Source organism: Populus trichocarpa, chromosome 18 (genome assembly GCF_000002775.5).
Source record: "Populus trichocarpa isolate Nisqually-1 chromosome 18, P.trichocarpa_v4.1, whole genome shotgun sequence".
NCBI classification, from domain to species: domain Eukaryota; kingdom Viridiplantae; phylum Streptophyta; class Magnoliopsida; order Malpighiales; family Salicaceae; genus Populus; species Populus trichocarpa.
Window position 1 is genome coordinate 13,540,422 of NC_037302.2, and position 25,767 is coordinate 13,566,188.

The 25,767-nt window shown below is 33.6% G+C and overlaps 4 protein-coding genes across 5 annotated transcripts; 3 read left to right on the forward strand and 1 right to left on the reverse strand.

Moving 5' to 3' along the window:
* The first annotated feature begins 1,521 nt into the window (after window positions 1–1,521).
* LOC18111075 (actin-related protein 2/3 complex subunit 3) lies at window positions 1,522–4,114 on the forward strand. Its single transcript, XM_006389364.3, has 5 exons — window positions 1,522–1,688; window positions 1,901–1,963; window positions 2,328–2,436; window positions 2,549–2,818; window positions 3,700–4,114. Exons 2-5 carry the CDS (start codon window positions 1,961–1,963, stop codon window positions 3,840–3,842), a joined length of 525 nt encoding a protein of 174 aa, XP_006389426.1. The 5' UTR covers window positions 1,522–1,688; window positions 1,901–1,960; the 3' UTR covers window positions 3,843–4,114.
* A 3,156-nt stretch (window positions 4,115–7,270) lies between these two features.
* LOC18111076 (ubiquitin C-terminal hydrolase 22) lies at window positions 7,271–11,800 on the forward strand. Its single transcript, XM_006389365.3, has 3 exons — window positions 7,271–8,341; window positions 8,618–8,742; window positions 10,526–11,800. Exons 1-3 carry the CDS (start codon window positions 7,473–7,475, stop codon window positions 11,293–11,295), a joined length of 1,764 nt encoding a protein of 587 aa, XP_006389427.3. The 5' UTR covers window positions 7,271–7,472; the 3' UTR covers window positions 11,296–11,800.
* A 2,656-nt stretch (window positions 11,801–14,456) lies between these two features.
* LOC18111077 (translocase of chloroplast 90, chloroplastic) lies at window positions 14,457–18,403 on the forward strand. Of its 2 annotated transcripts, XM_006389367.3 has the most exons (3): window positions 14,457–14,753; window positions 14,847–14,978; window positions 15,770–18,403. In XM_006389367.3, the coding sequence occupies exons 2-3, from the start codon at window positions 14,852–14,854 to the stop codon at window positions 18,022–18,024; spliced, it is 2,382 nt and encodes a 793-aa protein (XP_006389429.1). In that variant the 5' UTR covers window positions 14,457–14,753; window positions 14,847–14,851; the 3' UTR covers window positions 18,025–18,403. The 2 variants fall into 2 exon arrangements, with proteins under 2 accessions (XP_006389429.1, XP_052304944.1); XM_052448984.1 differs by lacking the exons at window positions 14,457–14,753; window positions 14,847–14,978 and adding an exon at window positions 14,993–15,141.
* Window positions 18,404–19,993: 1,590 nt separating this feature from the next.
* LOC18111078 (uncharacterized) lies at window positions 19,994–21,496 on the reverse strand. The gene is made up of 2 exons (XM_024590164.2): window positions 20,869–21,496; window positions 19,994–20,754 (listed from the first exon to the last, which is right to left on the reverse strand). The coding sequence occupies exons 1-2, from the start codon at window positions 21,335–21,337 to the stop codon at window positions 20,168–20,170; spliced, it is 1,056 nt and encodes a 351-aa protein (XP_024445932.2). The 5' UTR covers window positions 21,338–21,496; the 3' UTR covers window positions 19,994–20,167.
* Window positions 21,497–25,767: the final 4,271 nt, after the last annotated feature.

Sequence of the window (25,767 nt, forward strand, 5' to 3'; positions counted from 1 at the left end):
GAAGCAATATTCTATTAGTCAAGTGGTAGAACATTGCTATTACAACCTTTGACGTGTGGCTCATGGTACGCACAAATGATCCCTTCATAAGCTTTGACCATAACCTTTCAAAAAAACAAAAAAAAAAAAACCCTCATTTGAAAGGTTGATCGACTTTGACTTGGAGGAATGGTAGGTTTTGATTTATATAAACCCTATTTTATTCATGGAATGGTTGGTTTTGATTAATCCAAATACCAACTTTAACTTGTTATTATCTTGGCTTTAAATTTTAGAAAAGGTCATGGAAACAAAAATTCTTATAAATATATCAATTCAAATACAATGATATATTTCATTGTCAAATAAGTATGCGTGTAATATAATATTGTGGTGCAGGGTATTTTTCAGAGATATTTGTAATAAAATATATTAAAATAATTTATTTTTAATATTATTATATTTTTTAAAGTTAAATATATTTTTAAAACAAACTCAAATATAAATTTAAACGTAAAAATAAGTAGTAGCTTGTGGAAAATCGGTGACAGCATTGTGGAAAATTTGGAGCAGGCCAGCCAAGAAACACGTTGTAGCTTGCAAGTCAAGATTCTTTGCTTAGAAAATTGATGTGATCAAATCATCGAAGTTTAAAGGCCAAGCTGTGATTGCTGGTGGCTGGTTGCTGGTTGCAGGGACACTGCAGAGCCAGAGTGTCAATAATCACAGATGGTGGTGGGGACTGGCGACATGAAATGAAAGCTAAGCAGTCATGTGGCCATCTTCTTGATTAATTTTTTCCAGCACAAGTCTTGGTCAATGATTATTCATTAGGATCTTCCTCCAAGCAAAAGCATCTCACTAACCTCATTAAATTTCAAATGATTATGTGAGAATTGTGATATTCACGACAAATTAAGGTGATTATTCTGTTAGGGATTAAGTTGTCTTTACAGTAAAATAGAAGGAAAAAAAAAATCAATTAAGGATTTTATCTTAAAAAAACATAACAGAGCAAGTTATTTTTTATACAGTAGCCAAATATTTTATATTACCTCTTCTTGGTATTGTCTAGCACTTTAAAAAGTAAGGATTCAAATCGTGTTAGAGGGTATTTGAAAGTATAGTTATGGTTGTGTTTTAAAGTGTTTTTTATTTAAAATATATTAAAATAATATTTTTTTTATTTTTTAAAAAATTATTTTTGATATCAGTTTATCAAAATGATCTAAAAATACTAAAAAAATATTAATTTTATATAAAATAAAATAAAATTAAAAATTAAAGGAACATAATTTGTATCGTGTTTCCAAACGATACATTTACCTTACAAAAAGGACTAGCTTTTTATCATTAAACCCGACTCTTATTGGTATTTTATTATTTAATAATTTTGATAAAAGTAACTGATAAAAATATGTAATAAAAATTAAATAAAATATACATGATTAATATTAAAAAATAAAATAAAATGACATTTTAAATATAAATAAAATATTAAAGAGACAAAAAACCATCATTAACCCATTTTGATTATGCAAGAGAACTTTCATTGCGATCCGACAACAAAAGACATCCCACTCAAGAGAAGAAAAGAACATAAACGACAACGCGTTTGATCTCCTCTGCTTAAACTGAAAATCATAGGCTAAAAACAACAACGTTAATCAAACTCCGACAACTTCTCCTGAGAGACTGGATTTTTTTCGGTAATTCTACTGCTTCTATCTTATCTTCCTTTTCTTAAGATTTCAAATCATGGGGCTTTGGTTTTTTTTTCTTTTCTTATGTTTCATTTCCAATGAAACCAAGGTTGTTTTGTATCCGATTGTGTACAATAATTTACCATATTAGCACTGTAACGCATCAACCCAGCTCCCAAAATTTGTAAATTTGATGTCTTTTTTCTAATTGTTTTCAGGGCTGCGGTTATCTGGCTGAAATATTGCAAAGCTTGAATCTTTGAGCTTTGGAATTGAAAATGGTATGTGGATCAAATCTGCAAATCTAGTTTTTTCTTTAGTTTTCATCTTTGTATTTTCATTTGCGCAAAATGATATAAATTGTTGGTTGATCATGTGAGATTTATATACACTATTGGGATAGGATAGGCATTTTTAATTGAAATCACAAGAGTAGATATGTTAAAGTTTGTGTCTTTAGTCACTTAATGGGAAAAACTTGGTTAACATCGTAATTGGGTTTTTTTTAAATAATAAATATATTTAGGTTCTTGGATTTTTCTTTTTTGCTCTAATTATACCATGTGGTTATGTTTGGTGATAGCAGCAATGTGAATTAAATTCCTGTTTATAGATGAAATTTGAAAGATGGTTTTTCATGGCTAGGTTCATCACTCTAGTTTTGTGGATGAGGAGGGAGTAAGAAAAGCTTGCGGCTGCCCTTTGCTTCCATTAAAAAGTCATATAAAGGGTCCTGCTCCAGTTTCGGATCAAGGTTATAAACACATGCATTATAATTTATTTTGATGATCGAATAATTGTTAGAGTATTGTCTTTATGTTTTTTCTTACCTTGATTGTGTGGAAATTGTTAAGTGTTTTATGCAGATAGAACTGATATAGTTGATGAGGCAATCACATTTTTTCGCGCCAATGTTTTCTTTAGAAATTTTGATATTCAGAGCCCAGCTGATAAGCTCCTTATTTACTTAACATTCTACATCAATGTGGCTTTGAAGAGGCTTGAGGGTTGCAGAACTTTGGCTGAAGGAACGAAAGCAATTATTAACTTGGGTTTGGAGAAGGTTCCTGTTCCTGGAGAGTCTGGCTTTCCTTTCCCAGGCCTTTTTGCTGATCCTCAATCTCAGAAGGAAGCAGGTAAAGTTTCTTTTATGATTTTTTTCCCTGGAGTTAAATTAGTGTAACAGATTTTATGTCATGAGCAATGTTTACTTAGTCATGTTTGTAAAGTATATGAACCAAGTTTAGATAACCTAAACAGTCCATAAGCAAATTTATTCTCTTGCTTCATCTTAACTATATCAACGAAGCAGTAAAACACACTAGCAGTGTCTTCAAACTAAATTATGTTCAACCTATAGACTTAACCAAAAACCATAGAGTTATGCTTCAATAAATTTGGTACTTAACTTTAGTCTGATGTTTATCAAGTGACTTCCATAATCATGCTAGCACTTTGAATTAATGTCTTGTCTCAGTGTGTGACTGAATCATAGAGATCATGAGATTAGTGCCATTTACATTATCAGCTATCAGTGAGATATGGGCTTTACTGCCATTGCTGTTTACTATTATTCCTCGCTACCGTGCTTCTGCTGATGAAAAATTTGTGTGACAGACATTGTTATCCACATTCCAAACCATGTAGATTTTGTCATTTTCCTCTCATAGTCTTCATGTTTGTTTGGGAGATAATCTTTGTCATGGCTTTATTTTCTATTGAAGAGTTCTGTCATACCAGGGAAGTTCAATACCCTTGAGCCTGATGATATTGTATTATTCCTATGGTATTAGCTATAATTTCTGAGTTGAGATATCGTGTAGAAATAGCATTCAATAGTAGTTTCAGTAGGCTGCAAGTTCTCCTGCTATAACTGTTCTACTGAATTGTTGATTTCAGCCCATAATTCTGAAACGTTGGATCTGTTAAGTTCTTCGGTTGGACTGTGATTTTGACTGCCTTGCTGTTTTTGTTCCAAACCTTTGTTTATTTATACCTTTTAATTCTTGAACTGCAGAGCTATTCAGAAATTATCTTAAACAGATAAGGGAAGAAACTAGCGGGAGACTATTGAGTGTTGCATACAGACCCAATGGGACTCCAAACAAATGGTGGTTGGCCTTTGCCAAGAGGAAATTCATGAATGTCGTCGCTCTTTGAATATTTTGTTTATATATTCCACCAAAGGTGACAAATAGAAGCCTTGTAACAAATTGCGAATATCCTTTTTTTACCAAGTTAAATACGAACATCAATGCCTTCAAAAACCAGGCATCAGACATGTTTGGTGTGCTAATAACTGATATTACTGTATACTTGTAAAATGAAGTTTCTATTTGTAATATCTTCAAAAACAATTGATGAATGTACTATCGTCATTTTCTGAAAGGAAGAGAAGGAATGCAAATAATAGGTGTTTATTGGTTCAAGAATTGACTTGCGTCCATCTTATGGATATTTACATGGTGAAGATGATAAATTTGTGGCATGATTGCTACACTCTTACATCTCATGCTTGCATCATTTACATAATTGCTTTCTCACAGTTCAGCTTTTTTAATTCTTCATCAGAAGGAAGCGATAATGCTTTCTGCAGTTGAGTTTCTAATGGTGAGTATTGAAAATTTATATACCTATATTTCAGCCGTAGACTTCTTATTTCTCGCATTAAAAAATAACGTTGCTTCACTTGAGACATCTTCAATGAAAGGGGGAGAAAAAACAAGAAGACGACGAAGGAATCAATCCAAATGTGGTAGATTTTTCCTTTTGCAACATGCAAAAAGATGTGAACTACCAAGGTGATGAGCCCCTCAATTTGGCAAAAGCAACATTTATGTAAGCATGACTAGGTTTTCAGTAGTTGTTGCACCTGCACCAATTATGGCATGGGAAACTAGGTAGCCCCTTCCCATAGGCAGGCCAGGGCCTTACAGACCACGACTTAAAGTCTAAAAACTGTCCCTTTCAATCTGGTGGCCGTGAACTAGATCAAACCACTCTTTTTCCTCATATCCAGCGGCCCCAAATTTTATGAACAATATTCGAAATCTTAGAAGTTAGAACCATTTCAAGGCATTTTGATACGCCATTAGGGCTAAGGTATTTCAAGGCCAATTTCTTCCGATTTCTCTATGATCACGTGAGAAGCCAACCCATCATACCTTGTACTTCAGATATGCCACTGTAACAGACCTCTTTCATTAGAGGCAGGTCTCTTGTTTCTGTCCAGTTTCGTCATATCACCTTTTCTACTGGTGGGGCAAGCAACAAGAAAACATGAAGACAAACCTCCCCAGTTTTTACCAGAAGTAGAAAGACCAAACATGTGGGGATACAGAGTTGCTGTAAAAGGGAAGAAAATGATTGCTTTTATTGAATGTTAGAAAGATGTCTCGTTTCCATGCTCATTTGTGCTTGACTTAATCACTTTGCTCATAAATCCCGTGCTTGAATAATTAAACTAGGGTGACCACATCATTGAGCTGCTTGGTTGCCTGTCAAGCTACTCTTTATTTCTTTTGAGACATTGCCTTGGTTTCTGCAAAACTATCAAGCTGTTTCAAACACTTGAAATTGAATTTAATTCCAAGAGTTAAATTAATTTTTAGTGATGGTGATGCTGAAACGATGATCATGTTCTACTATGCTTGGAATATTCCTACTGGGGCTGGTTTTAACCCTTCTGTTTTGATTACTAAATTTTTTTCTTCAGATTATCGAAGTCTGGATATTCAGCGTCGTTCCTCTCACTGGGAGAAGCTTACATGCTTCTCAGGTGCTGCTGCTAATTCAATTACTAGTTGTGATGGAATTTGGTTTTCATGTTTGTACATTTAAATAGCTCCACATACACACAAATATGATGGTTTATGCTGCAAAATTTTAACCTTTTAATGGCGTATATTTCTCATACAGTTTGAGTTTCTCTCTTGCCTTTTCTCATAAATTTTTTCTTGTAAGAAAAAGAAATGATTTAAGAATAAAAAAGATAAGATTGCTAACCCAATTCATTTTACTTGTATTTTAAATAGTATAATTAAGTTTAATTATGTGAATTAATATTTTATTTCAAATATAATAATAATAAATTATTAATTTAATTTAATTTAACATGTGATTTAGTTTTGAAAGTGATGTAGCCCTTTTGCTTTGATGCTCAATTAAATTAGATTCCCATTCTGCACATATATTTGGATTCGTGACAATTATACAGAGCATTTTGATGGATTAAAATGACTTTGTTGATGTGATTTCTGGTGTTTTTGTAGTTTGAGTATTATTTTTTTATTAACAATTAGATTTTTTTTTTGAAGTGAAAATGTTTATGCTATTCAGTTAATAATTCTGAAAGTAGATACTATAAGGTTGACACATGGTATACTACCGGTTAGATAAAAAAATCTAAAATAAAAAGAAATTAATTTTTTTTAGAAAAAATAAATAAGTTATGTAAGAGTTAATTTAATGTGATTCAATTAATTTGATAGGTCCAAAAATAACCTAAATAACCGATAAAAATATTTAAGACGATATTTTTAAAAAAAATATTAGAATGAAAACATATTGGATTAATCTGGATTAATCTGTTAAATTCATGATCAGTATCATTAGATCATAATAACCATATATAAAATAAATGAAAATAAATTATAAAGTTAAATTATTAATTAATTAAATATTAAAAGATAATATTAAAAAAAATAATTAAAAAAATAACTCGAATTAATTTAGATTTACTTGTTAAATTTATAACTAGGGTTATAAAAACTAGAATAACTCTGTAAAAATAAATTATAATATTATTATAATAAGTAATATTTTATGAGACATTGTACCTTTTAATTTTTTTTAATTAGTCGGTCAAAGGCTGTTGTTGTATAGAGTAGATTATAATTTAGTCCTCATTGTTGTATGGTTTTGTAAATTAGTCCTTTTGGTTATGAAAATTATGGAGTCCGAACCAGTTTTAATAACAATGGTATTGACAGTAGAAATAATAGATGCTTTCCACGGTCCATAGAAGTGGCCTTGGAAAGGATGAGAGAAGCTAGGCATCTCATGCTTTCAAGATGCATTGATAGAAAAAAAAAAAAAAAGAAAAAAAAAAAAGATGCATTGATAGAAATAAAAACTTCATCATAAATATAATTTTTTTAAGTATGAAGGTAAAGAATTACTTATATTTAGCGTGAAAATAATATCTCCAAATATGATTAGCACATTTGGATAAAAATAAATATATTTTTATATTATCTTCTAATAAAAAAATATTTTTTATAATTAAATTAAGTCTACTTTCCCTCAGTTTTATAAATTCTACATATTTTAACGTATAAATCTATAAAAAAATTCTTTCTTTTCATTAATGTTTAATTAAGCAAACAAATTTATTTATCATCGAAACTAATTCTAAAAAGAGTTGTCTTCCACGTAGGTGATTTGTGTTGGATTGGACGAAAGTGAAGAAATTAAGAATTCAATGGCTGAAATAAAAGTTTGATAAGCCCAATAATACCCCCACAGAATCAGATCTCATTTCCGAACAATCTTAACAGAAAATAAAACAGAACCCCAACTTTACCACACAGACCACACTCCCCTCCCCCGCCCCTCCCCACCTCCCGCCCCCTCTCTCACACAAGATCATCCTCATCCTCATCATTTTCCATGTTCCCTCGCTCCATTTCCACTAATCACAGCCGTTGATCTCCCTCTCCATGTCCTTCAAATCCAGCTTCCCTACTATCAACCACGACTTCTACCACAAATCTCCATTCACTCTCCTCCATGTCATCAAAAATCAATCACCACCACCATATCAACGGCCACGATTCTATCCCTCCACCCTGTCCCCACCTCGCCGATTTCCGTTCCCGTAACGGCACTAAACCCTTCCACCTCCTCCAAAACTGCCTCCGCATCAAACCACCTCACGGCCGCGCCTCGATCCGTCGTGACCCCTCAGAGATCCCTCGCTGTGGCGCGTGCGCCGTGTCCTCTGTCCCCCGCATCTACGCTTGCGTAACCTGCGCTACCATCTCCTGCCACGCGCCTCCGGAACCCTCCCATGCGGCGGCGCACGCCGCCTCCATGGCTCCTGGTCACGAGATCTCCGTCGATGTCGACCGTGCAGAGCTTTTCTGCTGCGCGTGTCGCGATTATGTTTACGATCGCGATTTCGACGCGGCGGTGGTGCTGTCATCTAAGGCCAACAATATTCATAGCAATGTTAATAGCGATAATCTCCGCAAAAAACGGAGGATTGTTGAGTACCGGCCGTGGCTTCCGGATATCCAGGAGCGCGTGCTGGTGAATAACAATTCGAGTGTGTTGAATTTTGTAGAGGATCGGCCGTGGGGGTTGAGAGGGCTGAATAATTTAGGGAACACTTGTTTTATGAATTCAGTGTTGCAGGCATTGCTGCATACTCCGCCTTTACGGAATTATTTTTTGAGTGATAGGCATAATAGATATTATTGTCAACAAAAGAAGAGTGGTAATGAGAATGGGGTTGTTGGTGGAAAGAGAAGTAATGGTGGTGATGGTAATGGGGGTAAGGGTTTGAGGCTGTGTCTGGCTTGTGATATGGATGCTATGTTTTCTGCTGTTTTTTCGGGGAATCCCGTGCCTTATAGTCCCGCCAAGTTTTTGTACAGGTATTGAACATAATTGTGATTTTTGCTTGTTTTTGAGTGAAGTTAGCAGCTTTGTTTGTGTCTGATGTGGGTTTTTGATAGCGAAATGAGTGTGGTATGGTACATTATATGGAGACCAATCTCTGTTTTGAGATCGCAGTTTTCCACATTATGTGGAAATGTATCTACAGTAGATGTAATTGTTTTACCCCTGACGGGTGGCTTTTTTTGAATTTTAATTTTTGACATTGAATTGTGAGATTTTTGTTCTGTAGTGATTGGTTTGTTTTGTTGCAGTTGGTGGCAACATGCAGCAAACTTAGCAAGTTACGAACAGCAGGATGCGCATGAGTTTTTCATTTCCATGCTTGATGGGATCCATGAAAAGGTGGAGAAGGATCGACACAAGACCCATGGTCTAGGTAAAGAGATTCTCTCTTTCTGCAGATTTTCATGCTGAATTAGCCATGCCTGTGACTTTTCTTTGAGGTTTTGGAGTCACAACTTGGAAGACATGAAGCATCAGATGTGTTTTGCAGTTTGTTGACAAATGGGGAATGCGCTGGTTGAGGGGTTCAATTGCATCATATTTAATCAGAAACTGCAAAATCTAGTTTTCTCAACTGATTTGATAATTGAAGTAGGGTGTTTATTTGCTGTATGGCTGAATGTGGGCCCATAACTTTGGCATCCGTTATGTGGATGGATATCTGCTTTCCTTCGTTTGGATTGGTCTTGTTTTGGTAAACATAGTTTGATTGTGAACTTTTAGATAATATGAAGATGTATGTGATTGTGTGATAATTTTATTTTGAGATTACAGCCACGTTGGACAATCAAGTTTTGTATTACTTTTAGATTAGAACCTTGCTAGAAAATTTAGTTTTGTTTGGAACTACTTCAATCTGACGAGATGTTAAAGCTTAAAGTACCACATTATCTTCAGTTCTTTGACGAATGTCATATTTTATGCACTGTTAGTTTAAAGTCAATTTTGTGCCTGTCAGCTGAGGATGGATATTCTATCTAAGTAGTAACTCTTATTGGGACAAAAGCAAAAGAATTATTCTAGGGCGTAAGGGCACATTCTGTTAGTTGTTTTATTTGAGGCACTGGAGTGAGTGACTATTGGACCATTTAGCATGAATAGAACTGGCTGTCATCGCTAAAGCTGCAAGATCATCAATCTAGAGCTCCATTAGTTGTTGATGGCCCTTTCCTTTCTGCTTTTGGCAATTTTCTTCAGTCAATTGGTCCAAAATATTGTTAAAGACTAAGTTGTCGCAGCTTTTAACTGCAGGATGTGGGCTTAGGTCTCATTACTATTGCCCTAGGAGTTGAACAAGCCCTGTCTGATTTAGGGCTAATTCTCAACATCAACCTGCTGGCTTGATGGTGTCATCTGCTTCGTTCCAGTAAGTCAACTTTTTCTTAGCCTGCTTGGTTCATCATAGGATTTTCTCACCTGCCATAATACTCATCTTAATTCAACCTTTGTCCTTACTAGGGTTTTGTCTCATTGCAAAGCTCATCCCAGTCTGAGAAGATGCAGATGGTTGCATTAGATTCAAATCCAGCTTTCTATTCTTACTTGTACCTAGAAAACTTGCATGCCTCTACTGGTTTCACATGACATTTCTTCTGAAACCTCTTATTTCGATGGAGATATCAGATTGCCATTGTCCGTACTCAGTTTATTTCTCCGGTTTTAGTACTGTAGTCTAAGCATCAACAGTCTCTTTAGTCTGTCTCTAGGGAACTGAACTTCATGTGTCCTCTCCCTGTTGCTGGTAGTTGCATAATTTCTGGTGGGCTACAAAGAGTGTTTTGAAAAGTGATGAAATAAAATAGGAGTTTTGGGATGTGTTTTCTTGTGGCAGCTGAATAGACAGTCCATTCTCTGCCATCTCAATCAAAAAAATTTAGCAAACAATGGTTGCTTGTTCTTTGTTTAAAAAGGAATATTCATTCTAACAGCTGTGATAAACTTATTAAGCAACACAAAAAGAATGACTTCCCGGAAGCAGGAAGATATCCAAGATCAAACTTTTTTGTTTATTCTTAAAGAAGTTTTATGTTTATAACTGGATCCATGCTGTGTTTGTCAATGTGATATGCATTCTATTCTACATGTTTCTTACTGGAATTCTTGTTGCACCTATCCTTTTTTCTGTTTTGAAACCTCCACTGTTTTTGGACGTGCAGGCCATGGAGATTGTTGCATTGCCCACAGAGTATTTTCTGGAATCTTGCGATCTGATGTCATGTGCACAGCTTGTGGTTTCACATCTACTAAGTATGACCCATGCGTGGACATTTCTCTGGATTTGGAACCTTACCTGGGGAGTTCTGCAAAGTCTATGTCTTTGAAGACTCCTTCTTGCAATGGTGAGGCGGATTGCACGAATTCAAGCCAAAATGGTGGGATATCAACACTAATTGGGTGCTTGGACCGATTTACTAGACCTGAGAGATTGGGCTCTGACCAGAAATTCTTCTGCCAACAGTGTCAGGTGAGGCAGGAGTCTCTAAAACAGATGTCTATAAGAAAGCTTCCACTCGTTTCATGCTTTCATATCAAAAGATTTGAACATTCTTCCATACGTAAAATGTCAAGGAAGGTTGACCGTTATCTGCAATTTCCTTTTTCATTGGACATGGCACCTTATCTTTCTTCTTCTATCTTGAGGAGTCGATTTGGAAATAGGATCTTCCCATTTGACGGAGATGAAGCAGATGCTTCAAAAGAAATGTCATCAGAGTTTGAGCTGTTTGCTGTGGTCACTCACACAGGTAAACTTGATTCTGGTCACTATGTGACTTATTTGCGCTTAAGTAATCAGTGGTACAAGTGTGATGATTCTTGGATCACTCAAGTCAATGAGAACATTGTGAGGGCTGCGCAAGGGTACATGATGTTTTATGTACAGAAGATGCTCTATTACAAAGCTGGCGAGAAACAAGTTGCCCAGTGATATAATGGGAAGTGGAGGATTGGTGGTCAACTCAAGTTCCCTGGACAAAGTAATCAACGAGTCTTGGTTTGATGAAGAATTCTGCATCCATGGGATGCCATGGCCAATTTTCTATACCAAAAAAAAAACACTGTGATTTTCACATCACAAATGAAAGATAAGATCAAGCATCAATTTGCTTTATGAGTATTCCAGGTGGTAATCACTTATCCTCAGTTGCAACATAAAGCGAACCTGAGTTTTTGAGGCGCTTGAAAGTTCATCCATTCAGGAATATTATTTTTATGAAGGTATGAATTCCTTGAAGTTGATTCTTGATTTAGTTAGTGCCCTAAGTTTTTTTCTGCTCATTCAAGTATTGTGGGTGGGTTGATTCCTTTTTTCACGCAAATCCTCTCAGAAGTTGCAATACTTGGGAGTGTAGTTCATGGGTGAGCTAGTACTTACACGGTGTATCTATGTCAAAAATCTGATATAAGAGTTGAATTCGCCTTTTTTTCCCCTAGACTTTTCATACTTGTTCGAGCTTTTTGGGGGATTTATAGTTCCTAAACTTAATGAAAAAGGCAGATATCACACGGCCCCAAGAAATGTTTTATCCACTTTTTTTATGATTGCAGTGGAGCTCTATACCATTTCTATGGTTTCAGCATTGCTTCCTGTAGCCGGAATGTTTGTTATCTTGAATAGTGCTAGCATTTCAAGAAATTTAACGTGGGAAGTTTCAGAATTTGTTGGGTTGTGATGATATGCCATTAAAAAATTGTATCTCCTGGGTCGCCATTGCTCATTCGTGTGTCCTTCTGCCTGTTGCCTGGGGCTGAACCCAGCTGGAAACAAAATGCGATGTGGAAATAAAAAATGTTGGCGAAACCCTAGCTAGTAATAACTCTCTTCAAGGTTGGGATCTTTACTCCTTGGTATAATACTAGTTTACACGTGCAACCCAATGGGTTGAAAAAAAAAATTGACTGTAACAAAAAAAAATATTCAGGCGATTCAGCAACATTATATTTGAACTCTTTGGATTGAATAAAAGAAATCTCATGTTTAGAATTTTTTCAAATGAAATTTAATTTCTAAAAATATTACAAAAAAGGTAAACTCTTTTTATTTACAATTCTATAAGGAAGAAATTTGATGTTAAAATTAATTTTTTTATAAAATACTTAATAAGAGAGGTATTAAAGAATATAAAAAACAAAATAAATTGAATTTTATCTTATTTAAATATGTGAATTTAATTATTTGTCAATTGAATTTAAATTAAATATTATAATTAATTCAATTACAGTAAAACAACTTGTTTTCAATTTTGTCTCTCTTTAATATATTTTTATAAATTAGCCATAAATTTGGGCATAAAAGAACTCAGAAGAGAAACAAAACTTGATAATCAAATTAAGAAAAAACTATTTGACTCACACTTCGTCGTGGGTTAAATATTTGTTTTCAACAAAAAAAAATTGAATATATAGTTTTTTTAATGTATTTTTTAACAAAAAATTGTCAATCATAAATTAAAAATATTATGTATATATTTAATAAAATAAATCAATAATTATTTTTGTCAATAAGTGGAAAAAAAAAATCATTAACAATAACAAAAGATAAAATTTAAAAAATCAAGAGATAAATGTAGATCAAGATATTTGATTTCACAACATGTTCCTAGTTGTATTTAATTACTTTGTCTATTAAAATTAATTTTTTATTTAATCAAACGATAATAGAAATAGACATATATACAAAAGTGATTAAATAAAATCAAAGGAAAAATATATTATGTAAGGATGCATATATTATGAAAAATATTATCATTCTATATGAAAATCAAGTAAAAACTAAATGATTTTAACCAAAAATTAAATTAAGAAGTTAAGAGATAGATGTGGATATAAATATTTGATATTGAGACACGAGTTTTAGAGCCGACTGTATCTAATAACATTATTTATTGGAACCACAATTTTATTTAATAAAAAAACATGCATAGAAAAATTATTTATTAAAATTAAGTAGGGCTACATAGAAATAATATCTCCTGAGATCAGAAAATATTTTTGAAAGCGTATTCGTAAACTAAGTAAAAATTATATCATATTTTAATAAAAATTCATAAGAATTTGTAAAAAATAAAAAATTCAATATTAAAAAATAAAATTAAAAAAAATTATGTAAAAAAATAAAATCCAAACACGTGAGCTTGGTATGGGTGATCCAATGTGTCTGAGCTTAGAGAAAGCCCAAGTCTGTATACCAAAATTGGATTTATTTTTATTTTTCAAAGGCAAGCAACATGTTATTCACTCCTTAATTTTTATATTCACTCCTTAATTTTTATATAAAAATATAAGCGAAGCCCAATTACAAGTGATTAGAAGGTCATAAAAAATTCAGGCCAATGATTTTTTCTAAAAAATTTTGATTTTCAGTAACCCAAGAACACACCTTATATACCTTGAAAAATCTATCCTTGAAAAACATACTCTATTTTTTAATATTTTTCAAAATAAGTTAATTGGGAGGTAATATATCAAGCAAAAATGGTTATATGAGATATCATTATATACTTACATAAAAAAAAAATATTTATTGATAGTTATTGTGTAAATCTCATGAATAAAAAAAGAACATAGCTAACAAAACTAATAATTTTTCTCATTTTTATATGAATAAAAGAATATATCAAACATATCAAATAATTTCTTTATTTTTTTTAGAAATTAAAAGAAAAAAAACAAGTTAGAAAAATAAAATCATACCTGACTTAATATTTTATTTTATAACACAGTATAAAATGATTTTGTTTAATAAAATTTATAGTTATTAAACTCTTTTTATATTCTATGTTAAAACTCCTTGATTTAAAACCTGACTAGGGTTGAGATTTAATTTAAAAAAAAACATTCATCTCTATATTTAATTTATTTGTAATTTTATTGATTTAATTAAACCTAATAGATTTAATTTCAATAATTATTTTAATAAAAAAATAATTAACTTGTGTTAACATAATTACTCAATAACCTAATAATCCAATTTTTTTTATCAAACCTCAAAATCGAATCTCACGATTATCACAAAAATACGCCAACTTTTTTCTCACATTTCGAATAATAATTTCTTGTTTTCTTTTCTTTTTTTCTTAATTTACAAAATCACAAACAAGAAAAATCAAGTCTTTGTTTGTGTCCGTGTGTCGTATGTATCATCAATCTCTGTCTTATCTATAATCTCCCTCCCTGTCTCAGCCTCTCAACTCTCCTTCCCACCTTCTCGTCATCAACAAATCCAAGAAAAACACTCCTTTACTAACTGATTCCAATTGGGTTTTTGATTTAGACCTATAATTTCAAAACCCAGTTGTCTGATTTTTACTGGGCTCTCTTTTCCCTTTCCTTTCAGTCTTGTATTGGGGTTCAAGAACTATCATTTATCACTCTGGATTGATTTGGGTAAATCTCCAAGTTATTTCAGGCTCTAGATCATTTAGTTTTCTTGTTTAATAGTTGAAATTGTGAAGATGGCATCTTTTTGAGTTCTTGCAGGTAGAATGAAGGGTGTTAGAGATTGGGTTTTTGGTCAGCTATTATCTAAGTCTTTGGCTTCAACTAGACCTTTGTCAGGCAGTGGCAGTTTCTTAAGCGAGGAGCCTGTTAATGAAGATTCTGATGACCCAGGTGCTTATTTTTGCTCCTTGGCTACTCTTGCTATTGAATTTGTTGTTTTACTGGTCACAGTTTTGTCTGTGTTTATATTATGGGTTTCAGTCGGCATTCAGTTAGATAATTACTTTTCTTGTAAGGATCCTTGGCTTAATGGAGAAATGGTTTTTTCAATCAGGTACTAAAACTATGAGTGTTCTTGTTGAAATGAGAGGATTGCTTTGTGATATTAGATATTATTGTTAATTATTTTAGGGAATCCGGTGATATGCGGAAATGAGAATTGCCCGAGGTGTTAGTTTGGCCCCGTCTCTTGTTTTAGGGTTCGAGGAGGGAGTTGTTTATAGCTCTACTAATCAAAGCAACTAACTTTTGGTTCTTGGGTTCTGATTCTATGGTTTTGAATGATATTTGGCTTGGTTTGGGTATCTGCATAAAAGGATCGTGAGTTCACTGCCATTGCAGTAGTTGATTCAGTGGTGGTGTTAAATCATCTGGAGCATCTGGTTTTAGTTACTGTAGTAATTTAGTGCTAAGTGATAAGCTATCTTGTTCCATAACAGTTTGAAAACATTTGTGTAGATTTTTACTTGTTTGTGCTTCTGAGCATGTCATCTTCTAACTGAAGTAGGGACAATAATTTTCATATCATATATTCTGTATGTTGACAAGGCAAAAGAAATTGTTTTAATGTTGGGATCTGAGTTTCCATCTAGTTTGAAATTGTTTTATGTTTGCCATCGGACTTCAACTTTTATGTTGATTTTTCTTTCTGCAAGAGTTTATTTGTTTGTCATTATTTGCAGGTCACATGGCCCGGTCAGAGTCTTCATCACCAACTTCTGATACTTCATGCTCTTCTAGCTGCAATCAAGAAACTGGGTCTCCTCAATCTCTGCAGCAAGTGGCTGAAGATTCTTGTCAATCTATTCAGGGGGTTGAGGTCAAGAAAGCTGATCCATTGACCAAGATTGAGGATCTCCGAATCAACTTCTTCCGCCTTCTTCTAAGGTTTGGGCAGTCACATGACAATCTTCTGGTGGCAAAGGTTTTGCATAGATTGCAGCTAGCAGCTTCAATACGAGCAGAGGAAATGAATTTAATAAGAGTTAAAGTTGATAGAGCTAGAGCTGTAGCAGCAGAACAAGAGGCATCTGGAATACCCGAATTGAACTCCTCTCTTAGAATACTTGTGTTGGGTAAAACAGGTGTTGGAAAGAGTGCAACTATAAATTCTGTTTTTGATCAAACAAAGGCACTGACTGATGCATTTCGACCAGCCACTATTCACATCAAAGAGGTTGTGGGGTCTATCAATGGGGTCAAAGTAACATTTATTGACACCCCTGGTTTTTTACCTTCATCCACAAGTAATTTGAGAAGAAATAGGAAGATTATGTTTTCTGTTAGGAGATTCATTAGGAAATCACCACCGGACATTGTTCTATTCTTTGAACGCCTGGACCTCATCAACATGGGTTACTGTGACTTCCCCCTTCTGAAGCTTATGACTGAAGTCTTTGGCAATGCCTTTTGGTTTAATACCATCCTTGTCATGACTCACGGTTCTGCAACTCCTGAAGGACCTAGTGGATTTCCTATTACCTATGAATCATATGTGACCCAATGTGCAGATTTGATGCAGCATTACATAAATCAGGCAGTGTCCGACTCAAAACTTGAAAACCCGGTAGTTTTAGTGGAGAACGATCCTCACTGTAAAAAGAACTTCATGGGGGAAAGTGTTCTTCCCAATGGACAAGTTTGGAAATCTCATTTCTTATTATTATGCATATGCACCAAAGTTCTTGGCGATGCTAATACCCTCTTGGATTTCGAAGGTAGCATTGAATTGGGGCCATTGATTACCCCCCGGGTGCCTTCTCTGCCCCATCTTCTCTCATCTCTTCTAAAGCATCGCTCTACAACAGACTCAACTGGAGTGGAACAGGATGCTGATGAGATTTTACTTTCAGATGCAGAGGAGGAAGATGACTACAATCAACTACCTCCAATCCGAATCCTGACAAAATCACAGTTTGAAAAGTTGACTAAATCCCAGAAAAAAGACTACCTTGACGAGCTGGATTACCGGGAAACACTATATTTGAAAAAACAATTAAAAGAAGAGTCTCAGAGGCGGAGGGAGAGGAGGCTTTCCAGAGAGGAAGATTGTGGAGTGGGGGATAATTCTGATCACCAGCAAGCCTCTCCTGAGGCTGTTTTGTTACCTGATATGGCAGTCCCTCCAAGTTTTGACTCGGATTGCACCATACACAAGTATCGCTGCCTTGTCACAAGTGACCAGTGGCTTGTGAGACCTGTTCTTGATCCTCACGGATGGGACCACGACGTGGGCTTTGATGGTGTAAACTTGGAGACAGCTATAGAAATAAGAAGGAATGTATATGCCTCAATCACAGGACAGATGAGCAAGGACAAGCAGGATTTCAGTATTCATTCTGAGTGCGCTGCAGCTTATGCAGATCCTAGGGGCCAAACTTATTCTGCAGCCCTTGATGTTCAGACTTCGTCTGGCAAAGGTATGATCTATACAGTTCATAGCAACACAAAGCTGAGGAATCTGAAGCAAAATGTTATTGAATGTGGAGTTTCCTTGACATCCTATGATAACAAGTACTATGTTGGTGCCAAGCTTGAAGATACAATCTTGGTTGGGAAGCGACTCAAAGTTGTAGTGAATGCTGGCCAAATGAGGGGCCCTGAACAAGTGGCATATGGTGGGACTTTAGAGGCCACGTTAAAAGGGGGAGACTACCCTGTGAGGGATGATAGAATCAGTCTGTCAATGTCAGCTCTCTCCTTTAAGAATGAGATGGTGTTGGGTGGAGGTTTTCAGTCTGAGTTTAGACCAATCCGAGGCATGAGAATGGCTGTTAATGCCAATCTGAATAGCCAGAACATGGGGCAAGTTAATATAAAGATTAGCAGCTCAGTGCACATTGAAATTGCTCTCGTTGCTGTTTTCTCAATTTTCAAGGCCATTTTGCGTAAGAAAGTGACTGAAAACAAAAGCAGGGAACTATTGAAGATGGGATGAGTCTTTGTTGTCCTCTTCTTACCTTGATTTTCTTTGTTCGGCTATGGAACCATTGCCAGAAAGCTGTTTATTTACTTAACTAGTGCAAATCGTCCTTCCACATGAAGAAGTAGAGTGAAGAGCTAAGTTTTGCCGAGGCTGTTCAAAATTTTTTTTTCTGCCCCACAATTTTTTGATGAGTCTTTCAATGCGGCTAGATAGTGATATATTGTTTCCATGTTACTTGAATATACAACTGGCCCGCCAGCCGAGGGCTGAGAGCTTTGTAACTAGTAAATTGTTTGTTATATTTGTACAGGAAATTGGAAAATAAGTATGTACACTTTGATCCAGGGAATCCACTTAGAACAGGTAAACAAAATCTCTTTTGATGGTCCTACTTTCTGAGTGTCTTGGAATTGTTATTATTGAACTATGTTTAGTGTTAACCTAATCGTGTTACCTAATTAAAATTAACATGCAACGATTGCACAGTTGACTGCCTAAACTCCTCTTCCAGAAAGAAATGCAAATTTCAACAATGAGATAAAACTTGGTCCACTTGAAACTGACCACGCCCTTTAAAGTTGTGCCGTCAGCCGTGTGTCAATATTTTTCCTTGACAATGAGAGACGGACACAAGTGTCTTCTTTAGTTGTGTCCAATCTGCAGTTGGTGAGGGGATCCACGTCAATTTTCCCAGTCCACCAATCCAAACGTTACGAAGTATTGAACTGTAATAGTCTCTGTGGCTGCATGCCACCTTTGGCTGCCAATGAGGCTACATGTCAAGGTGGTTTCCCCTTGCCTTCTTTCCTTAGGCTCTCAGTTCTGACTTCCTAAACTGTCATCGTGATGACTAGCATTCGGGGGTCCTTAAAAACCATAAGTACAAAGCATATCTATCAGCAGTCAGCAAACCAGCTAAGAAGAGAAGCTTTTAAAAATCGCCGGGGATCATACTGCAACTCGTTGAGAGTATCTAACACCCTTAAATGAATAGTTTCAGACAAGCTTACGATCCCCACCAACCATGAATACTGGAAAAGTATGTCCTTTGTTTTTGCAAATTCGTAGAGAATGTGGTGGCTAGTGGCTACCATCAAATAGATCAGACAGTAGATACTGATAACCTTCATAGATCCTGTGATTATTTTGTAACCATGATGACCATGAGTTCTGTAAGATGGTAGTGGACAGTTTCTCTGCTTTTATGCATCCAAGGAAAGGTGGTCTTGTCCAAACTCCAAATGCTAACGACTGCAGCTTTTGGGCATAGCCTGGCCACAATACGATGACAACATTCATGGGGTCTGGCACTTTAGTGTATGCCTTTATAGGTTGGATTTTGCAACTATCAACGTCTGTATTTGACAATATACGCATCAAAGAATCTAGCTCAGCATGTAAACAGATGTTCAACTTTCTGAACTCCATCAGTTGTTTAGCCTGTTAATTTATCAGTAAATTCCCATATAAATCTGTTTTATTGGGAAGAAAAGAATAGCACAAAACTAAAATTACTTTTTAAAAATATTTATTTTATATTTTTTTCTTATCTTTTCATTAAAATACGTTTCTGCTCCTTTTGTCCTAGCTGTAACCGAACGAAATAGTCAGTTCTATCAATGTCTCGGTGTGTTGACCATGAAAGCACACAAATTAGAACCTTCAAGCCCAACAGCATATGCCAAGCAAGGATGCCCCCTCCAAATCTCGAGCCTCCAAGGCATAAAAGCTTAAGCTTAAAGTATAAATTCATCCGCATGATTTCCCAAACTGTAGAAAAAGAAGGTCCTTGTTCCAAAATCCCCACAGATTCCTGACATCCTCCAACAAATATCTTTACAGTATCATTTATCAAAAAGTAAATTAACACACACAAATGGAAAGAGAAAATAGGAAAATATTTGAAACAAATACTAGTTTGATCAATGAAATTTCTTCATCGTCAGAAATGGGGAGAAGAAAAAGGTGACTTGACTCCCAATTCATGAAATCCAACATTCCAATTTGTTCAACAATTTCTTTACACCATTGATGAATACATATATGGACACAAGGTATGATTACAAACAAAATAATTTCTAACAAATCACCAAACCATGTCAAAATTAATTACCTTTCCAATTTCTTGCTAGTCCAAATTTGTTAGTACACAATTTCAAGGTGAAGAACCCCAAAGAACTTCAGCTATAACAGTAGCAGCCTCAGCATCAGAAACACAAGCTTCCCTTACTCTCTTCAATATCTCTTGCTTAAATGCCCTCCTCTCTCTTTGCCTTAACCCTTCTCCCACCTCTAATTGAACTGCAAATCTTGCCACACAACTTGCAAATGGATGACTCTCTGAAAACTTCTTCTCTCCTTTACCTCTCTCTTTCTCATCATCAAACATTCCCATATCAATCAAATCCTCACCAAGTTCTGATCTTTGCAACTCCATTAGCTTCTTTATCAACCCTTCTCTAAGCATGGCTTCAATGGCCTCTTTTCGGCCGAAATAGCCAATTTCAAGAATGCAATCCATTGCTACAACTCTCCAATGCAAGTCTTTGTAGTCCAAGAAACTAATGATTTTTGGGATTTCACCATTAGACTCGATCTCGTCAACGAGTGGTGATTTTATTGACTTGATTAATGAACAGAGTACTTTCATCGATTCCCAAGAAGCCATTGAGACAAGAGCATGAATCAAAGGACCCATCAACACTTGACCAGCAAAAACATCCTTGTTAAATCTAATCAAAGCTGAAACAACAAAAGCACACTGTTCTCTTACCTTTTTTGAGCAATTGGGATTACATAAAACTCTTTCAAGTAAACAAAAAATCTTTGATTTAAGCACCAAGTCTTGTAACTCACGGTTAAACCCTTGTGAAACTCGGTCCTCAAACTGACTCAACAAACTCACCAAATCATCTTCCTCAGTTTGCAACGGCTCGTTCAAACCTTTTATCAAACTCTCTATACTTTCACGATCAATCCAAGCTTGAATCTCCGACTCGATGGACCCAGCAACTCGGGAGATAGACTGAATCAAGACTCTGCGAGTCAAAAAACTTCTAAGGCCATGATCACAGCATTTCTGTAGAGTGTCAACAAGGGATTTGAGCTTAGAAAGGTGTTGAGAGAGAGCAGAGAGATATGGGTCTTTTGAGAGAATTGTATCTGACTCAGTCTCGAGCTCTAACAAAGCTTTAATGGCAGGTGAGTTGGACTCGGTCAAGTTGGTGCTCGGGAGTGTTTGTAACTCATGGGAAGCTTGTTTAAGAGCTTCTAGGACTTTAAGGACCCGTGTAATCTCTTCTTTTGATGACGGGTCTTCCATCATTTCAGCGCTAGTTTTACTTCCAAGGAGAAAGATTGAATCTTTTTAGTATAATTTGAGACAGAGAGAGAGACGTGAATGATTTGTTTGTTAAGAGTTTCGAGTTTCTGAGAAAAAGAGCTTCAACGAACAGTCATAGGCTTCACAAAAGTTTAGGTATGTATGCAGTGTGCCCTTCTGTTTTTATATATATATAAAAATTATCTTTGCCCATTTTATAATTTAGTTATTTTTATATTTATTCTTTATATTTGAAAAATTATATTCTATATTCTTAGTAAGTATAAAATAGACTAAATTATAGTATAATTTAAGATATAAATTGTTAAGTGGCAACAAAGATTATAATATAAATTATAATTTTTTTAAAATATGGAAGATAAATGTAAAAATAAAAAGAATTATTAAATTATTAAAGGTAGTTTTTCCTTTAGAAGAATTGATTGTTGGTTGAGAAAGAGAGACTTTTGTATGATTTAAATCATGTAAGGGTTCACATATTTTCATCATCTGAAACTGTTATTTTATAAATATAAATATAATTTTATCCTTCAATCTAATATATGGGTTTTAATGTAATGTTTTCAGTGTTCATGATAGAGATTTTACTTTGTTTAGTTTAATTTTTTTTAAATGAAAAAAAAACTGAATTTTTTTTTATTTAATTAACGTGAGTGTCCAGACCAGCTTACGCGTATCTCGATTAATCTCACAAGCCCTGAAGTTAACAACTATATAAATTTTTAGTGGCTATTGTATTAGCAATTATAATATTTGAACTTAATACCATGTGGACGAGAATTTTATTTTACAAATACACTGAACGATAAAAATAATCAATCCTATTTTACAGCCAGTAATGAACTTCTCAAGATTCATAAGACATTCCTTTCTCCAAATTGCCAATCTTAATTAATTAAGCTTGATTGCCACTGATTAACAAATTTGATCCCAAACTAAGTAATTTTGACACCAAAGTAATTCAAGAAGATTTGAGAGTATACAAATGGCAAGTAGTACTCAGCAAGCATATTGCCATTTGTTTTTTTTTATCTAGAATTGCATTTTAAAAATATATTTAACTTGAAAAAAAATAACAAATTAAATTATTTAATACTTTCTAATTATTTTAATGCATTTAATATGTTTTTAAAACAAAAAAAAATACTTTTAAAAAAACTATCACAGCACTATCAAGCACATGTCATCAGAAACCATGATGGTGTTGAGGTTCAAGAACTGTTTTGTTTTTTGCTATTTTCTCTTTTTTTAAATCTGATGGGTCCAAATTAATTATTGGCTTTCGATTACAAATTGAATTCTCTGTCTTCCATTGCCTTTATCTAATTAATGTATTTTATTTTATTTTTTATTTTTTATTTTTTAGTTTAATGTGGGTGTCCGGGCCAGCTTGCGCGCACCTCGACTAATCCCACGGGCCCTGAAGTTAACGATCATGTAAGCCTCCAGTGGCCATCATATAAGCAACCACAGAGCTCGAACCTGAGACCATAAAGAAAGCAAATCTCTTGGTCCCAAACTTTTATTACTGGACCACTACCTAAATAATTATTTTATTTTATTTTTGTTATGTGGTTCCAATTTTAAGCACGGGTTATCATTTGTGTGGTGTCCTCCGTGGATGGAAAAAAAAAAACTCAAAAACCCCTCACACAATAAATTTATGTTGTTGGGTATTGTTTTGTAGCCTTGTTTTCTGCTTCAAATACAGCAAGACATGGCCCAGGAATGCATGCCAGTTTTGAAACATGTTTTTCATATTAGATTCGGGATTAAGCTGGAAAAAGATTTAGCCCATCGAATTGTATTATCAACTCTCTTCTTATTCAATCGGCTCAAATTAATTTGATTTAATTATTTTTATTAAAACAATATTATTTTATTTTAAAAAATAAAAAGTACTTTTGATGTAGATCGGTTATATTTGTCTTAATCAGATATATTAATAAAAACTCAATTAAATCATTTGACTTTTATCGAGTTAATATTTTATTCAATTCAACTAAAAACTCAATTTAAATCAGGTTTTAGTTTCAAATATTTAAAATCAACTTGTTTGATTGAGTTTAACTATCATGTTTTAAATTTTATCTTTTTATATTCAATTTATATATATAGTAAGAATATACCTAGTCGATTTTAGAGTTTTGTAAAAAATTGACACTCCGGTTAAGGTTAAGTTGAACGGCTTAATTAAAACGGATGGAAGATTCATCACCTTATTCCACTACGGCAAAGTTGGATATACAAGATGTAAGGTTTCAAATTTTTCATAATATAATTTTCTATATGAGAATTCGTTGCATTGCCATGACAATATAATTGTCTATTAGTAAAATAATTAAATTATCTTTTAAAATAATTTTTTTTTACTGATATTCAAGAGCTTTTTCATATTTTAATCGTAATTTTTTTTTAGTTATAATCAAGTTAATTAAGAAAAAAATTAATTTTATTTACATAAATTTAAAATACTATTTAAAAAAAATTTGGATTGCACGCGCCGATATATAGAACACGTTTGTGCTTTTCAGGTTGCTTATGCGGCATATTATGGTGGCCAAAAATAAGCTTCCGCAATGGTGTTTAAATCATTTCAGAAGCCTCTCAATTCATGGGCAATGCATGTGGCAATGGACCACCGTTTTGTTGCTGACAATTTTTTTTTTATTTCATATTTTCTCTCTTCCCTTCTAAATTTTTAAAGCAAACTTTCAATTTATTTTTTCTTTGTATTTGGTCATTGTTATGTTGTTTGTTTTATTTAAAATAATAATGTAAAAATAAAAGTTTGCTTTAAAAATTTATTATTGTTTGTTCTGTTTTGAATTAATTTTTAATTGAATTTATTTTGCAATTTCATCTATCATTATTTTATTTTATTTTTACATCAAATATGATTCTTATTTTTTTTTATTGCTATTTGTTTGGTTGCATATTATTTTTTATTGAAACTTTGTTCTTTTAATTTTATCACTAAGCAATTATTTGATTGAGATTTTACTGATCGGGAATTTGATTTCATAATTTATTTGGGTTTGTTTTCTATAAGGTAATTTCGATCCCAAAACCCGAATCACAGATTTAAAAGATTAGTCTGAGTTGATTTAAGTATTTTTTAGGTTAATTTTTATAATTTATTTTTTTTAATTTTATTATTTAATATTGAGTTTATTAAGAATTAGATTATATTATTAATTTTTTATTTTTTATGAGATTATCCTAATTTTATATACTAAGTTGTAGGTATGATAAAGTAACCTGGCACAACCTTGACTAATTTTTTTATTTATTTTATTTACTATTATTATATTATATTATACTATTTAATTAACCAAGTTAATTATATAACATAAATGTGAAGTTTTATCGTTGTTTTAAAAACGTCTTCCTAGCATCTTTTTGTTATGTTAAAAATAATTAATCTGTCCTGCCTCGTATCACAGTCACCAACCTGTTCTTATCTAGTCTCCAAACTGAAGAAAAGACAAATTTTGACTGGTAGGAACTCTGTTTTATACGAGGGCAACAGGGCAAGCTGCGCTGCCAGGCTAAGAATAGCCGGAAAATAGGCCTGCCACGATTGATCAGGGCTACGAACGATCATCATCAACTGCTTGCAGCCCAAGATTACTTTTAGGCCCCGTTTATTTGCAGGAAAGTAGTTTTTTTTTGGAAAGTGAATTCCGGGAAAATAAATTCCGGGAAAGTATTTTCCGATGTTTGGTAGTGTAATGGAAAATAAGTTGGAAAAAACTTTCCAGTGTTTGGTTATGTTATGAAAAATGAGCTGGAAAATAACTTATTAATGTTTTATTTTTTTAAGTTTATTAAAATAATAAGGAACAAATCTTACAAATTAAAAAGTTGAATGAGAATGAAATTGAAAAAAAATATAATTTCATAAATTATCTCAAATAAAATAAATAATAATTAAAATAATAGAGATCAAATCTAAAAAATTAAAAAAAATAAAAGGTGAAGAAATTAAAATAATAATAATTAACATTTCATAAATTATTTCAAATAAAATAAGTAAAAATCAAAAGAATGAGGACCAAATTTGATAGATAAAAATTTTCAATAAAAAAATGATAAGGAAAAAGCAAATAGCAATTATAAAAATAAGGACCAAAATTAATATAAAAATTAAATTTTAAGAGATGGAATTGAAAAATAAATATTCAAAACAAATTATATATAACAATCAAAAGTTTGAGGATCAAATTTGATATAATTAGCAAATAATGACATTTCTAAATTTTTCACAACTTCCGGAAAGTGTTTTCCACCCAAATTTTTCAGGAAAACACTTTCCTGAAAACCAAGCCAAATTTTCCTTTGACTGGAAAGTGTTTTCCATTGACCAACTTTTCCAATGGCAAACAAACAGGAAAGTTTGGAAAGTGGTT

Bases quoted from the DNA above. Each gene is read 5' to 3' on its own strand.
- LOC18111075 (XM_006389364.3), top strand. The intron at 2,437-2,548 runs GTTATAAACACA...TGTTTTATGCAG, and splicing joins TGCTCCAGTTTCGGATCAAG to ATAGAACTGATATAGTTGAT. The intron at 2,819-3,699 runs GTAAAGTTTCTT...CTTGAACTGCAG, and splicing joins TCAATCTCAGAAGGAAGCAG to AGCTATTCAGAAATTATCTT.
- LOC18111076 (XM_006389365.3), top strand. From the start codon at position 7,473: ATGTCATCAAAAATCAATCACCACCACCATATCAACGGCCACGATTCT. The intron at 8,342-8,617 runs GTATTGAACATA...GTTTTGTTGCAG, and splicing joins CCCGCCAAGTTTTTGTACAG to TTGGTGGCAACATGCAGCAA. The intron at 8,743-10,525 runs GTAAAGAGATTC...TTGGACGTGCAG, and splicing joins ACACAAGACCCATGGTCTAG to GCCATGGAGATTGTTGCATT.
- LOC18111077 (XM_006389367.3), top strand. From the start codon at position 14,852: ATGAAGGGTGTTAGAGATTGGGTTTTTGGTCAGCTATTATCTAAGTCT. The intron at 14,979-15,769 runs GTGCTTATTTTT...CATTATTTGCAG, and splicing joins TGAAGATTCTGATGACCCAG to GTCACATGGCCCGGTCAGAG.
- LOC18111078 (XM_024590164.2), bottom strand. From the start codon at position 21,337: ATGATGGAAGACCCGTCATCAAAAGAAGAGATTACACGGGTCCTTAAA. The intron at 20,755-20,868 runs GTGAGTTACAAG...TTGTTGTTTCAG, and splicing joins AGTTTCACAAGGGTTTAACC to CTTTGATTAGATTTAACAAG.